We start from the raw sequence: 15,359 nt of genomic DNA, 5'->3' as shown, positions 1-15,359 counted from the left end.
GCAGAGATGCCAGCGTCCCGTCCCAGCCCCCCCCCCCCCCCCCCGAATCCCCACTGCTCCATTTAGCTGACAGGAGTGAAGAAAAAACCTAGTAATTCTGGGTATGAAGGTGCAGGTGACATCCCTGGTGATTGGTCTAGTGCCATCCTATGACAGTTTTGACCAATGACTGCTAGCTATTGGCAGAATTTTGCTGCTACTCAAACTATGGGGACTGATGTATGGACTTTAAAAGTGTACAGATCGATAGATGGGAGAAGAGTATTTGAACATCAGATAAGTGCAGTACTTCTGGGTATGGAGGTGCGTGTTACAACCCTGGAGCTTGGCAATCGGCCTAGTGCCCTCCCAGGGGGTGGGGAGACAATTTGCAGCCTTGTGTAAGCTCCAGCCAAAGCAGCACATGCTGGCAACAAACTATTTTTGGAAAACCACTGGTGTATTTACCATAGAAAAAAAAAAAAAAGCCTTCGCTAATTCCCAAATGTTAAAAAAGGTGATGGGAGCACTGGCTCACCCACCAGTGTAGAAACCGTTTGCAACACCACACAGCAAGTGTGTATAATATACTGAACATAGCAATGCACAGAAATGTTTAATGAACTCTTAGTAAAGAATGCACTGTATAAATATTTTAACCAGTGTCAGATCTTACAGATACCCAAGAACCCCGAGTAAGGAAGTGAGGTTTACGAGAACCTGTAAATAATTTTGCATTGGATATACAGAAGAGGAAACAATGATAAAATCTTCCACCTACGACCCGTGCACTTACCTCACGAGTCGACGAGTCACAGCAGCTTCTCTTTAGTCCCGGCACCCGCGTCCCTACATCTTCTCAGTCCTCCCGCCTCCTCCTCGGACCTCGGCCAATGGCATGGGGGTGGTATGCCTTTCGGCCAATCAGGAAGCGGGAGGACCCGCTCCCTGATTGGCCAGGAGGAGGATCCGTGTGACAATAGCGAATTTTCATTCGCTATTGTAACACAATGGGCGGGCTCTCGCGGCGCACTGCGTGGCTGCGCCGTCTGACATTGTACTGCGCGGGACCGTCATTTAGACTGCGCTGCCGCGCAGGCGCGCAGTTTAAAGGGAACATTGGTGTTAGCCCTGTAAACCTTTATTACAAATGCAAAGCTGAAAGATGCTCCTCTGTTTAATTATAAACAATTCGTGTCTCAGAAGAAGGGTTGAATTTAAGCTGGATTTTAATCCCAGAACTGAAAAAGCTTATTTAAATTGTCAATTGTTGGCTTTTAATATATAAATGAATGTAGAGATTCTTCTTGCAGTAACATGATAGTACGGTATTTCTATTTACATTACTCTAACCTCATGCACTAAGGAGTATCGGTGTAATTCAGAAAACACAGTGAGCTGTCCATGGTGCTTATCTAGACTTTCTATACTGTAGATCGGTCAGATGTTAAGCACTACAGCTGAGTTACAAAATAATATACAACACAATAGCTTTGTCAGAGAAACTACATGGAACATGTATTATAGTATGTTGTTATTTGTTTGCTATGCCTTTTATGTATATTAATATTTTGCATTGTGAATGCAATTGTGTACTTTAGGCTCTGATGTAAGAGTCTTCGTACAATTTAATCATGATGACAATTTACAAATCTGTTAGACCACTGAAATTGTGTGTTAGTACACAATAAACCTGTTGCATTGGTCTACTTATTGTTTTTTTTTTTTTTGTGTTTTTTTTTTGAATGAATGAAACCAGTTCAGTTCATTATTGCATATTAAACATTGAGAGTGATAATGTTGGAACAGATGTGGGCACTGCCAGTAGTACTGAGAGATGGGAGTATAGACATACTAAAATGGTTTAATATGATTAATTTACTGACTAATTTATTAAAGCAGTCATTTGGCTGAGCTTTACTATAAATTTGTTCATTATGCGTTGTTACTTGGTACTTTGCGGGTTTTCACAAATCACTGTTATACTATATCATCCAAACTATCCGTCTAGTAATGAGATCATTTAGCAAAGTAAATTACCTGTGTAAAACACAGTAACTTATACCAGCCAATAGAATGCCCCTTTTATAGGCACCGACTATATTTAAATACATAGAAGCTGATTTACTAAAACTGGAAAATGCTAAATCTGCTGCAGCTCTACAGAGAAACCAATCAGCTTTCAGTTTATTTTGTCCAAGCTTAACCTCCCTGGCGGTATGATTCTTTCAGATTTTAGGTGCTGAAAGCGGTACCATTATTTTGCTAGTAATTCTTAAGAATGAGCAGCCCAAACCAGCTATTTATATATGATTTTTTTTTACTGTGCGTTCTTCTTTATAACATCTCAGGTATGATAAAGTTTGAAACACAAAATCATAAATTATAATATAATAAATAACTATAAATAAGTTAAAGTATGTATGTATGTATATATATATATATATATATATATATATACGTATACATATACATATTTTATATATATATATATATATATATATATATATATATATATATATATATATATATATACATAAAAAGTACAGTAAAACTGCAGAAAAGGGCACTGGGGGGCAATCTAATGTGAATTTATTTTATTTTGCTATGTATCAGTGTGTTTACGTATATATATATATATATACGTATATATATATGTATATGTATATGTAAATATATATATATATATATATATATATACATAAAAAGTACAGTAAAACTGCAGAAAAGGGCACTGAGGGGCAATCTAATGTGAATTTATTTTATTTTGCTATGTATCAGTGTGTTTGGTGTGTTTTAATTTTGAATTTGCCGCCAGTTCCACCCCCCTGCGAGCGTCACGTCACAGGAGACGGAAGCCGGGGCACGGAGAACATCGGAAGGAAGATCCGCCGCCGCACACCGCCTGCATACATCGCTGGATCCCGGTGACAAGGTAAATAACCCCTCTACCAGGATCCAGCGATGCTTCTGGCGGTACCCCGAGTGTGGCTCAGAGTTACCGCTTTTGGCAGTGAAATGTAACCCCAAGCCACACACGGGAATACCGCCAGGAGGAGTTAATTGAACCAGTTGAAGTTAGCAGCTGATTGGCTACTATGCAGAGCTGCACCAACATTTGCACTCTTCGTTTTTAGTAAATCAACCCCACAGTCTATTTATTTTCAAACCAAAAGAACATTCATCAAGGCTGGTGATATTAAGTTTACCGATCTGACTTAGAGGAAGTAAACTTCCATCTTTAAGTTTTACCTATAGGTAAGCCCATATTAAGGCTTACCTATAGGTACTGCAAATATCTCCTGAACTTGCACCATTTAGGAGATATTTACTGTCCTAGCAACCAGTGATGTCACTGGCGCATGCGCTCTAAAGGAATGGCCACCCATACCGCTTCTTCAGAGCAGTTTGCCTCGACTAGCGGCTCCTGCTCGCATGCACGAGAGTAATGTCATCACGGCTCTGGCCAGTCACAGAGCCAAAGCCGAGAACCCGGAAGGAAGACCGGGTGTAGGTGGACGCCGTCTCCAGCCATGACATTGCATCGCTGGAATGCTTCGTTTTCAGGTAAGTTTCACATAATGTGCTAGTATGCACACTAGCACATTGTGCTTTTGCCTTGCATGTAAGGCAAAAAAAAAAAGTGTAGCGTTTTACAACTACTATAAAATGTATGTTAACCCAACATTTCATATTCCTGCTATGTGTCTATTGTACCATGTATATGTATGAAAAAGTAGGCGATGGTATCAAAAAGTTTTGAGACTAGTTTTGTAACATGCCACCTGATGGCAGCACCATTCTGCAGTCACAGGGAGCACCGAGCTTCATAAGTCAGTGTGCCAAATGTCATTGTCCTGTGTACATTGGGAGCTGTGCAACTGGTGCTATTCTGACCACCTGCGTTACCACATCTGCTATTTCATCATGTACAATAAGTTAGAACAAAAAGCAAGTGGGAAATTCTGCGAGAAACTGGGCAAATCTGCCACAGAGATGTTTGACTTGGTTCTGCAAGTTTATGGCGATGCTGCAATGAGTTGAAGATCCAGCTGGAAGGTCACTGTTTTGACACCATTGGGGAGATCCAGTGCAAATAGCAGAAAGTGCTTGACACGCTTTGAAAAGATGACTTCCAGGACACATTCCAGAAGTTGCAGGAATAATGGTAGCGCTGTATTGCTGTGCAAGGGGACTATTTTGAAGGTGATAGTGTGTAAACGTAGATAAAGTACTTTCTAGCTAGTCTCTAAACTTTATGATACCACCTCATATCCTATTCTCTTTGTAGTGCTTCCTTTGTATGAAACTCCTGGTGATCCTGCCAGTCCCCCTGCTTTCCTATTTCATACTGACCACGCTAGGCATGGAAACAAATCCATCTCAGTGTGGTCAGTTTGGTTCCTTGCATTCTACTTGAGAGCACAGCCTGCCTGTCCTCCAATGAGCAGATGTTTGCGGACACGTCCCCTGAACAGTTCTTCACTGGGAAGATCAGTGTCCTGTTCCCTCTCTCTCCACCTCTTGCTGACACACCCCCTGCAGTCTCTATCCCCACCGCTCTAAGCCAAGAGGTTATATGATTACTGAATGGGTTGTTTTACATTGTGAGTACTCACATATACTTTAAAATGACAGTTGGTATGTGTAATTGCGGTTTAGTAAATAATAGTATTGATCTTTGCACTAATATGAAGAGTTTGGGGTGGCTTAGAGCCGGTTCACATTAGCGCGACACGACTCCTTACTACTTCGGGGGGCGACTTGTGCATTACATTGCACCACGACTTCGGAGCGACTTGCAGGGACTTCACATAATGGAAGTCTTTGCAAGTCGCTCCGAGGTCGCCCCGAAATAGTACAGGACCCTTTTTCTAAGTCGGAGCGACTTGTGTCGCTCCTATTAGAACAGGTCCTGTAGCGGTCAATGGACTGCGAGGGAGCGCGACTTGTCAGGCTGACAATTCACCTGACAAGTCGCGCTAATGTGAACCGGCTCTTAATGTGGTAGTTGAAATAACATGCAATATTAAGCTTAATAAATCAATAAATATCACTAGAACTGAGTCCAGGAAGTCTCTTGGCATCCTTGAAATATATGAAATCTTTCAACCACAGCTTTACACTAACAATCACTATGCATATACATTTTGTTGTAGCATAGAAAAGGAAATAATAAATCAATGGGCATAAAATGACACCACTGCTGAAACACAGTTTCTTTAAAGTGGAACTTCACTGAAAAATGTAAGTTCTGCTCTTCCTCCTCCTCCCTCCTCTGCCAAATTTGAAAACCCTTTTTAGGGGAGCAGGTACAGTACCTAGTTTGACAGATACACACTCGTACTTGCACTGGAATGACCCAGGCGATCCCAGTGGATGTTCACACTCCTGCTTCCCTGCCAGAAACCTCCTGGGCCATGTCATAGGTTCCAGGAGGCTGCGGGGCCATTCACAGAGTGCAGTGCAGCTCGCGCATGTGCAGTGGAGAGCTGGCTCTGAAGCCACAGGTGGTTACAGCTGGTTTGCCACAGTCAACATGATGGTGTCGACCAGGGTGAGGACAGTGCTGGATCCTAGGCAGAGGGCTGGAGGGGCGCAGTTCCAATCCCAGCCGAGAGCCAATACCGGAAGTACTGGTCGGGACACCGCAAATGAATTTACTTGATAAGCTGTTGATTTTATCGTAACGCGCTTTATATAAGAAAGCCAAGTATGTCAGCTCTGCTCAAAGACCTTTCCTGGAGTGGGGATTCCTAGACATTTCCGTGCGGACTGCTTTTGATGTATGCCACCAACACCTGCCATCCAGAGAGTCTGTGGAAGTTCCTACCATCCGGTATTGAGGACACCTTCACTTTCAGCCTCCATGACCCAATTGCTGTATGGTATTTTGGGTCCATACCATCTGGTGAGCGAATTTTCAATTTTTTGGTGTGGGATCTATCACTGTTACAAGTCAGCACTTTCCTGTGTGGGACCATTTTCTTCAATATTTTTTATTGGACTTTCTTTTTGCATAATTATTAATGATTCAAAAGTGTATATTTATTTCTGCACAAATTCCTCTTTAGCGCTGCACTATTTATAATTTTTTATATTTAGTGCTGGATCCTTTGACTGGTAAGTGTTTCTTTTTAAAAAAAAAATCAGCAGCTACAATACTTTAGATTTTTTTAAAGTTACTGAATATTCTCTTTAACATTTGTTGGAGAAATAAATCCACATCATGGAAACCTGATGCTGCTCTTATGTAAAATTATTCCGATGGTGATCTCAGTGCATATCAATCAATTGTAATATAAACGAGATGAAGGGAAATATCGCACCACTACTGACAGTCAGCATTGTTCATAAAAAGGTTCATTGAATAATTCTTCACTGAAAGACAAGTATACCTGTCTATAATGAAAAAAAAAAAAAAAACAGCACATACACACTGCTCCATACAGGTAATAATACATATAGAGTAGTAATGGTGAGCCTTGGCACCTCGGATGTTTTGGAAGTACATTTAACATGATGCTCATGCACTCTCCAGTGTAGTTGAGCACCATGGGAAATGTAGTTCCAAACCATCTGGGGTGCCAAGGTTCGCCATCACTGATATAGGGGATGACCAGAGATATTATTAAATACACCATGATATCCTAAAAAGGCATATGTTAAGGGACCTGTAGCTCTTCAATGTGTAGGACATTTTGTGTGTGCATATGTCAATATATATATATATATATATATATATATATATATATATACTGCGTGTGTGTGTTTATATTAGTGATCGACCGATATAGTTTTTTTATTACCGATACCGATATTTTGGTCATCAGATATTGGTATCGGCCGATATTTTTGGACATTTAAAAAAAAATTTTTTTTTTTTTCACAGTTACAGTTGTGGAGGGATTTGGGGGTCTAAAAGACCCCAAACCCCTCCTCTGCACTTAAAAGCATTCAAAACAGCCAAGTTTGGCTGTTTTTAATGCTGTCATTTTTTTTTAAATCTGGCGCTGAATACCCAGAAGTGATGTCATGACATCACTTCTGGGTTTTTACATAGAGACCCGATCAGAGCCGAATGCGGCTTTGATCGGGTCTTCTCTTCGGCGGCCATGGAGGTTGGATGCCCGGGGCTTCTGGTGTGACGGGAGGCCCTGGCGACCCACAGGAGGGGAGAGACTTCCCCTCCCGCTCTTTGTAATGACAGCCGAGCGGCTTCTCAGCCGCATCGGTTGTCATTACAAGACAGCCGACCGTCGGCTATGGACACAGGTACCGGGGTGATGCCTCTAGCTGCAGACATCACTCCGGTACTGCACTTTCCTGGAATATCGGCAGTATTGGTAACCTCAGGGGCCGATTCCGATATATCGGGGAAAGTGCAGATCGGCCCCCGATATATCAGCATTGCCGATTATCAGTCGATCCCTAGTTTTTATATATATATAGACATAAAGATGCACAAAATGTCCTACATATATAAGTCCATTTAACACATCAAAATGTCCTACAGTATGCAAGAGAATAAAACAGATAAATTGACAAATTTTAACTTTTTTCTTTTTTTTTTTTTTGCTTTCTGATTAAATTAAAAGTTCTGCTGTATATTATTCTCTAGAGGTGTAACTTCCTTACATTTAGAAAGATTTAGTGCTACCAGGGAGAATTGAAAGGCCACAAAGCATGCACACCACAGTGGTTTTGTTATTTTTTTTTCTTCACAACACTACATTTTACTCGAATTCATCTTCCAGTCTTTATCACGCCATTGTTTGGAATTTGTATGCATCCAAGAAGCCTTTTCATCTCCAGACCTCTCTGCTTCCTATTCTGCAGCCGCTCTGTGTCATTCACACATTTATCACAGTGCAACATGTAAATAGGACAAACTAGGGAGGGTAGTGAGGCATCTGAAATTGCACACAGATTGATGAGGAGCTCCTAAAACTGAAACTATTGGTGAGGGTCATTTTTCACATTTGTGGCACTCTATCAAAACTCTGTGTTCCCCCTGCGTGTGATGGTGTAAGACAGAGGTGTCTAGGGATGACACTCCTGCGTATTTGATCTGCTAAACTTGCTGGCTTTGCTCCTGCTGTTGCTGTCAGATGCTTCACATCCTGTCATCCTCCATTCAAAGCGACCATCTCTTGTCTGTTACTATACATTAGTTTATTGCTGGTGGGATCATCGCTCAGTGAATGCCAAATGCTCTGCTCCTGATGCCTCGACACTTAATTTCTGGTGTTTTCTTCTACCTTTCACCTTCCTCCATTGTCACTACAGAAAGTCGTTATATTCTAAGCACCGGGAGGGATGTTTATGGAACTTAACAGCGACGAGGGATAGCTTTGTGCCTGCTTCCAGGAATTTTCCGGACACTTGTTTCCGAAGGAAAGAAAAAGGAATGGGAATACAAGAGACAGTTTGGCTTCTGCTGGAATAAGCTCTCGCCGTTCTCTGCAAGCAGTAAAAGCAATACAGGCAGAAGATTGCTGTTAAGCATGCTTAATTTCTAGTGAGAACAGCATTACAATCAAGAACACCAACTGAGCAAGAGGCTTGGATCTGTTATAAACTAGCAATTTCTCAAGAAAATTGCACAAAGCTGTGTTTTTTTTTTTGTAAGAAATGGGAGGAGAGAAGAGGAGGGGGATGATTTGATTAGAGAACGTGCAGGAAAGAAGATTGCCTCCTGATGCTGTTTCACATGCAGTGCTTCTTGGTGCTTGAAATCACAGAGGATCAAGGAGCATGGACTTGCAGAGATGCAAGAGAGCATCAGTTCAAGGCTACTGAATCGGATGTTTCAGCTTTTGTTTACCTGCTGCCTGTGACCATGCCAATGCCAGAGAAAAGCCAGCCTCCCCATTCTTTTCCTCCTCCTACTCCTTCCTCCTCTGTTTAACCATCTTCTTCATCCTGATTTTTCAGCTCACTCGCAAAAGAGAAGCAGGCATTGTCTGGTGTGTGGGTGGCACTGAGGAGCCAAGCTAAGCCCCCCTCTCTGAGCTTTGCCCTGCCACCAAGCATAGATGCCAGTTTCCTCAGTGGAAGAGGTGAGAGAAAGCTGCTAAAGAAGTTCTGGTTGGAACATACCAACACTTTAGCTTTGCTTCTTTCTTTTACCTATATGTATGTATAAATAGATATATACTTACATATACTGCATGGGTATCTCACATGTATACAGCTCCTCCTGATAAAGGAGAGCTCTGTTGTCACAGTCCATTTTTCTCATCATCCACTTCACTACTGGTTGTCTAAAGTGATCCAGCACAGGGAGGAGAGGGATGCTCGGCTCTCGCCAGAGGGGCTGAGCCCCTTTGGTTTTCTTCTCTGTGTCCTCCACAGACTGTTTTTCTATCTGGCTTTCTCAAGCCTGGTGGGGTGTCCCACCATAACTTCCTGCCAGCCCCTCCCTTTCTGAGGTTCCTAACCCGGTAAGGGTGTGCGGGAGGTGGCATGGCAGCAGCTATCGCAAGTGGACTGATCCGTCAAAAGCGTCAGGCAAGGGAGCAACACTTGGACCGACCTTCGGCCAGCAAGAGGCGCAGCAGTCCCAGCAAAAACCGAGGCCTGTGTAATGGCAATCTGGTGGATATCTTCTCCAAAGTGCGAATCTTTGGCCTGAGGAAACGAAGGCTCAGGAGGCAAGGTCGGTTGATCTGTGTCTGTGGGCTGTTTTTATAATTACTTCTTTGTTTTTTTTTTTTCCCCCTGTGTCTATGTGCCCGATGGAAGTTTCTGTCCACCATTCTCTGCATCTCTGTGTTTTGTCGTTTGGTCCTGTTGATGCCATTGATGTCCACATTTTTCTTTTGACTGAACTGATAAGTTGCATATAATCGGTTTTCAAGCATCGGGAATTCTCTTGTCTTAATACAGAACACACATTATCCCTCTGCTGTGGAGAGGAATTGTTCCGCAGGCACCTCTAGCAACAGGGTTAATGCAAGTGCTTTTAATGTTCCTTGATGTGAATGTTATCTTCCAGTTTCAGCATTTACTCACACAGTGTATGTATTTAAATGAAATGGAAGGTAGCGAGTCAATAGGGCAAACAATTGAAATGATAACAATGAATGTTTGAATAAATCTTATCATTAATATTAATATATGTGATCTGTATCCTTAAGACTTCTTGAGTACTGTTACCCTTTGCAGCAATATCTCAGCACTTTGCATTTTCTTTAATAGACTGTAGGCCAGTCTATTGTAAGATTTGCTTTAAAAAACTCAGTTTATAAAAAATATTGCATTCAAGTGGAATGATAAGCAATATGTTCTATTTTGAACATTAAGATCAGAAGCTGCAGGTAGTGTTAATTTATTTTTTTTTTTTTTAATGTGTAGAAAATTCCAACGGTAGCCTTTAGTGCAGCTAAACTATATACATACAATTTGAGGAAAATGTTTACATTCTTAGAAAACGAATTCCTAAAAGTATTCTGATTGTTTAATGGTACATCTTCCTGGACCCGAAAACTCAGAGTAGCCCTCTACAGTTAAATTCTTACACATATCTGAGCAGGCAATTTTCATTTTTGTAAAGAGACAGTAAAGGACTTAAAAAACTTTAATAAAACATTCTGCTGATAAATGCACACAATTGAAAAGTACTTGAAATAGGCAGCATATTACTTGATACTTGGTACTTAATTAACATTTGCTGGTTTAAAAGGGGTACATTATAAGGTGGAAACACCGCTTTATACAGTGAATATTGTTTTCATTTTGTCTCCACTATGCACTTAGTTTATATTTTGCCTTCAGAAAAGTGCAATAGTAGTAACAGATCTGCAATATTTACATGCAAGGCTAGACTGAGCGGTCAGTCCATTCATTACATAATCGCTTAACCTTTAATGGCAACACGCCAACAGCACAGGTTGCTAATTATGTATTCATTCCATGTTAGTAAGGGTACACAGTTCTGAAGCACTTGTAGGATGACTATTAACTATTACTGTTGCATACTATACTACTGAATGCTGAGCCTGGTGGATTGTATAGCACATATCTTTTGGCAGCGTTATACTAGACCTTGGAATAAGGATCATTCTTCATGTGGGGCATCTTATACTAATAGTACGACACCAGGCAATAGGATAGATCTATATATTTTTCTAAGTCACTAGGAAGCTGATCTAAAATTCATCATGGCTAATAATACATTCATATATTATGCATCCAATGTGAACACAGCTAGGTCTGCTCTGGGCAGGATGACAACTCCGTTCCATTATAAAAAGATCAGACTGAAAAATAAGTATTTATTTCCTAAAACCCTGTGCATACATGGTATAGTAATTGGTATGTCTGTGTATGCTAAATATTGATCAATATCATATAGACTATGTCATCTTGATATATCATAATACAAACTCAACTGTTTTATAGACAATAATTAGCCTATAAAACAGTTAATTTATTCAAGGAGAACATCCAAATGAATGCAACCATTTAAAAGCCATATTAGTTAATATAAATCAAGCCAATGAGCAGAGAATATTCACCAGATTTAAAGCAACAATAGCCAATGTTAATCTGGGACTACTGTATAGCTCGGCTTTAAAGAACAGATGCTATACTCCAGTTGCTATGTAGAGAATTCTTTAAAATTGTTGTCTTGCTCATATATACAAAACTGTTGTCCTATCATTTTATGAATGAATAAGAACATTTCTTAAGGTTCACACGATTACATTTTGATGAAGAAATATTTTTCAATTTTAAAAAATATATTTTTTTATATTTACTATATTTATTTACATTTTTTTTTACATACAGAACTCCTTCGAATATCATTTTTAGTATTTTAAACATTTCCCAGAGAAAAAGTTTTGAGCATTTTTTTAAGTTACATTTTTCTTTTGTTTTATGTTGCTACACTACACTGAGAACATCACTGCTTGGCAGGTATTTTAATCTCTCTGCAGTTAGTATGCAGACGTTGTTATGCATTTTCAGTGGAAATCACAGCAGACCAATGGGTGTGAGATCTGATGCTGTGAAGATAGGTTGGATGTCCACTTATATGTGCTGAGAATAGTTTAGTTTAGCAGTTAAAAAAAAAAAATGGCTATTCGTAGCACATCTCAAGGTGATGCTTGAATCTTATCGCTCACTTCCACAAAGCTGCATACAAGCAGTGTTTGCATAAATGAAAATTAGCCATCAATAACCTGTATTGCTGTGAGCATTAGGGATAGCGAATATGAATGCAGTTCCTTGTCATGTGTTTACTTTTAAGATTTTCTCCAGCTAATAAGCCTAAACAAAGCATCAGAGCTTTTTTACTGACTGTGTTCATTTGACCACACTAAGTAAATATTCATGTCTGGCATGCAGAATTTCAGTGTGCTCTGTTAGTGTTGCAAACTTTTTCAACAGGTATAATATAAAGTAATACAACTCAAAATGTGTGATTAAAAACATACACACTGTATGTATATAATAAAAAAAAGAAAGAAAAAAAATATATATATATATACAAACCCACCCACACACACTGAGTATGTGTGTATGTGTGTGTGTATATATATATATATATATATATATATATATATATATATATATATATATATATATATATATATATATACATATATATACATATATATATATGTAAATATATATAGTGTGTATATATATATGTAAAGATATATAGTGTGTGTGTGTATATATATACACAAACTATATATACATATATATGTGTATGTATATATATATATATATATATATATATATATATATATATATATAGTATATATTGTGTGTGTATATAGTATAATATATCTTATTTAAAGTTGTAAGGGTTGTCACTTTTAAAGAATGAAACTTTATTCACTGTATGCCGTAATACTGGAATAGCATTGTACATTTGAATCATATTCATTGTATAGGCCAGCAAACTTATCTCTAGCCACATATTGTTTTTTTTTTTTTTTTCCCCTAAGCTGGGGCACCGGTGGATATATAAGATACTTATCTAATGAAAAGCAATGTGTCACAATCAGCAGAATCTAGTGAGCTTTGCACAACAATGTGCTTATTTAACAACAGTGTAATAGCTATTATCAATTGCTAACAGCCATTGAGCTGGAAGACCATTAATAATCAATAATTGCATATGCTCTCGGGGAAATGGCTCTTTAGTATGAGTTCAGCATGGTAGTCCCTGCACAGTTACAGCCACCTACAATATTTTTTTGCTATGAAAACACAAATTGCCAGCAGCTCAGGAATGCCTTGGTTGAAAATTACTCTGAAATTAAAATATATTGGACATCATTTATGAACCAGACAGAATAAAGAATGGTTTTAGACAGTTTTGTGTTTCCTATAGTTACCAGTCAGATTCTTCATTTATTTTGTATGCACTGCACTGGGTAAATGAAAGGAAAAAGGAATGGCTGTTCTAGGCAACACAAACATCCCTTTTTTTAATAAATGAAGCTAAGTGTAATCATATTTCCACCATTATCTACAATGGAAAACACGAATGCAATTCCAACAAATATTTTACAAAGTTTTCTATATTAGATGGTAGCTAGCATGTCTTTATGGTGGTGGATGTTGCCAGCGTCTACTGTGGATCATATAGCTATATATGTGATTTTTGTTCTCATAGACCTTTTGAGAACTTGCTTATAAAATATCTATATATAAAATATATAGAGGTGCACAAGTCATTACCCCATCCAAATACCATTGCATACATGCTAAGTAGGTAGCTAGCATGTCTTTATATTAGATGGTAGCTAGCATGTCTTTATGGTGGTGGATGTTGCCAGCGTCTACTGTGGATCATATAGCTATATATGTGATTTTTGTTCACATAGACCTTTTGAGAACTTGCTTATAAAATATATAGAGGTGCACAAGTCATTACCCCATCCAAATACCATTGCATACACACCAAGTAGGCAAACTCTTGATAATTAAAAAAAATATTTAGCAGCCAGGGGTAAAAACAGGTTTGTAAAAAGAATATAAGCAAACATAGATTAATTAATGTTGTAGTCAATTGGTAATTTTAGTATTTTTCCAATTTATTACTGTTTCCCATACCAGATCTTCATTTTGTACAAGAACCCTAACACAATGGGGCTGGTATACTAAAGTAGAGTACATTTGTCATTATGCTCAGTGAACCTGTATCCCCTACAATCAGTTATTTGCAAGGACATTCCTAAGAACATGATTGAATGTTAAAGGATGAAGATTCACTTGGCCGAATTAAAAAAAAAAAAATGTCTTTATTAAATACACCCCCACAAACAAAGACAAGCAGTATGCCTGTCTGTATGTCAGAAAACAAAGTAAAGAAAATATGCCTAAATGCATATTACTTTACAAATTGGTGTTCAACATTTGTAATGAAATAGAAAATATATACTGAAAAACAAAATTTTGTAGCCTTTCCATGTGTTCATTCAGGACTGGTTTATACCACACCTCACCTATTATTGTGTTCATACCACATGTGTGCTGGTGTGCAGTGTGAACACGGTAGTTAAAATGCGTTGCAGTACTACCTTTTTCCCTTAATTTTTTTAAACTTCTATATTGTTCTATGTGCTTAAGCATATTGTGAAACATTACAGTACATTGAAAAATACTGCACAATAAATGCACATAGCCTTATTCTTGTATTGGGACTGTGTTGGGCAATGTTGCCTAATGTATTTAATTGCGGCTGGTGTGAACACGCCCTTAATTCACCCATAAACATCAGCTGCTTGTTATACAATGATTGCAGTTATGACTGATTAAGACAGTTTGGGGGGTGTGAACCCAGAAGTTGACCTTAGAGGACCAATGTCCACAGAGAATTTTGTTACCAATGTTGGAATATGTGGAGCCAACAGCTGGAAAACAGTTCTCAATTGTAAATGGTGCCACCATTAACAGATATTGTACATTGATAGGGTTGCATTAGGTATCTGAATGTGGACTTGATTAACAAAATATTGCTGGCCTGGTTTCTAATCATGAAATACTGTTTTTTGTTATTGTCTAGAGATATTTTAAGACATTTTGTACCTATAAATATGATTCAAGATAATTCAACATGTGTGCAAGCAAGTAGCCTTGTGAATGAGAATTGGGCTTAAGGGACTCTAATCAATTGATTTATTTAGTAGTAATAGTGTGTCAAAAGTTTCAAAAGCAGATATCCGCTTTCAGCATTTTTAATAAAGTAAGGAAAGATGATTTGGCTGCAGTGATACACTGATGGTTTTGGAAAAACAAAGCCCTGGGCAGAAACAAAGTACTTAGTGCTCTGGGAATCCTTTGTCCTGTAGTAAATGTTTATCAATAGTGTAAAGAATGAAACACAGGAAAAATAGATAATAGTGCAGAAGAAT

The 15,359-nt window shown here is 38.7% G+C and overlaps 1 protein-coding gene across 3 annotated transcripts in view; it reads left to right on the top strand.

Annotated features, from left to right (window-relative positions):
- FGF14 (fibroblast growth factor 14) overlaps positions 1 to 15,359 on the top strand; it is an 842,412-nt gene that overhangs the window by 513,070 nt on the left and 313,983 nt on the right. The window contains exon 1 of one of the 3 annotated variants that reach the window (XM_082245725.1): positions 7,900 to 9,640. The exons of 1 other annotated variant lie outside the window; for it this stretch is intronic. In XM_082245725.1, coding sequence (XP_082101851.1) covers positions 9,448 to 9,640 — 193 coding nt within the window. In that variant the 5' untranslated portion in view covers positions 7,900 to 9,447. Of the gene's footprint in view, positions 1 to 7,899; positions 9,641 to 15,359 lie in introns of those variants that run through there. One more of the 3 variants, XM_082245726.1, reaches the window with a different exon arrangement.

Source organism: Pelophylax lessonae (genome assembly GCF_965119305.1).
Source record: "Pelophylax lessonae genome assembly, chromosome: 2".
Lineage (NCBI taxonomy): Eukaryota > Metazoa > Chordata > Amphibia > Anura > Ranidae > Pelophylax > Pelophylax lessonae.
The sequence above is the reverse complement of the archived record's forward strand: the minus strand, read 5'-3'. Positions and strand labels throughout refer to the sequence as shown.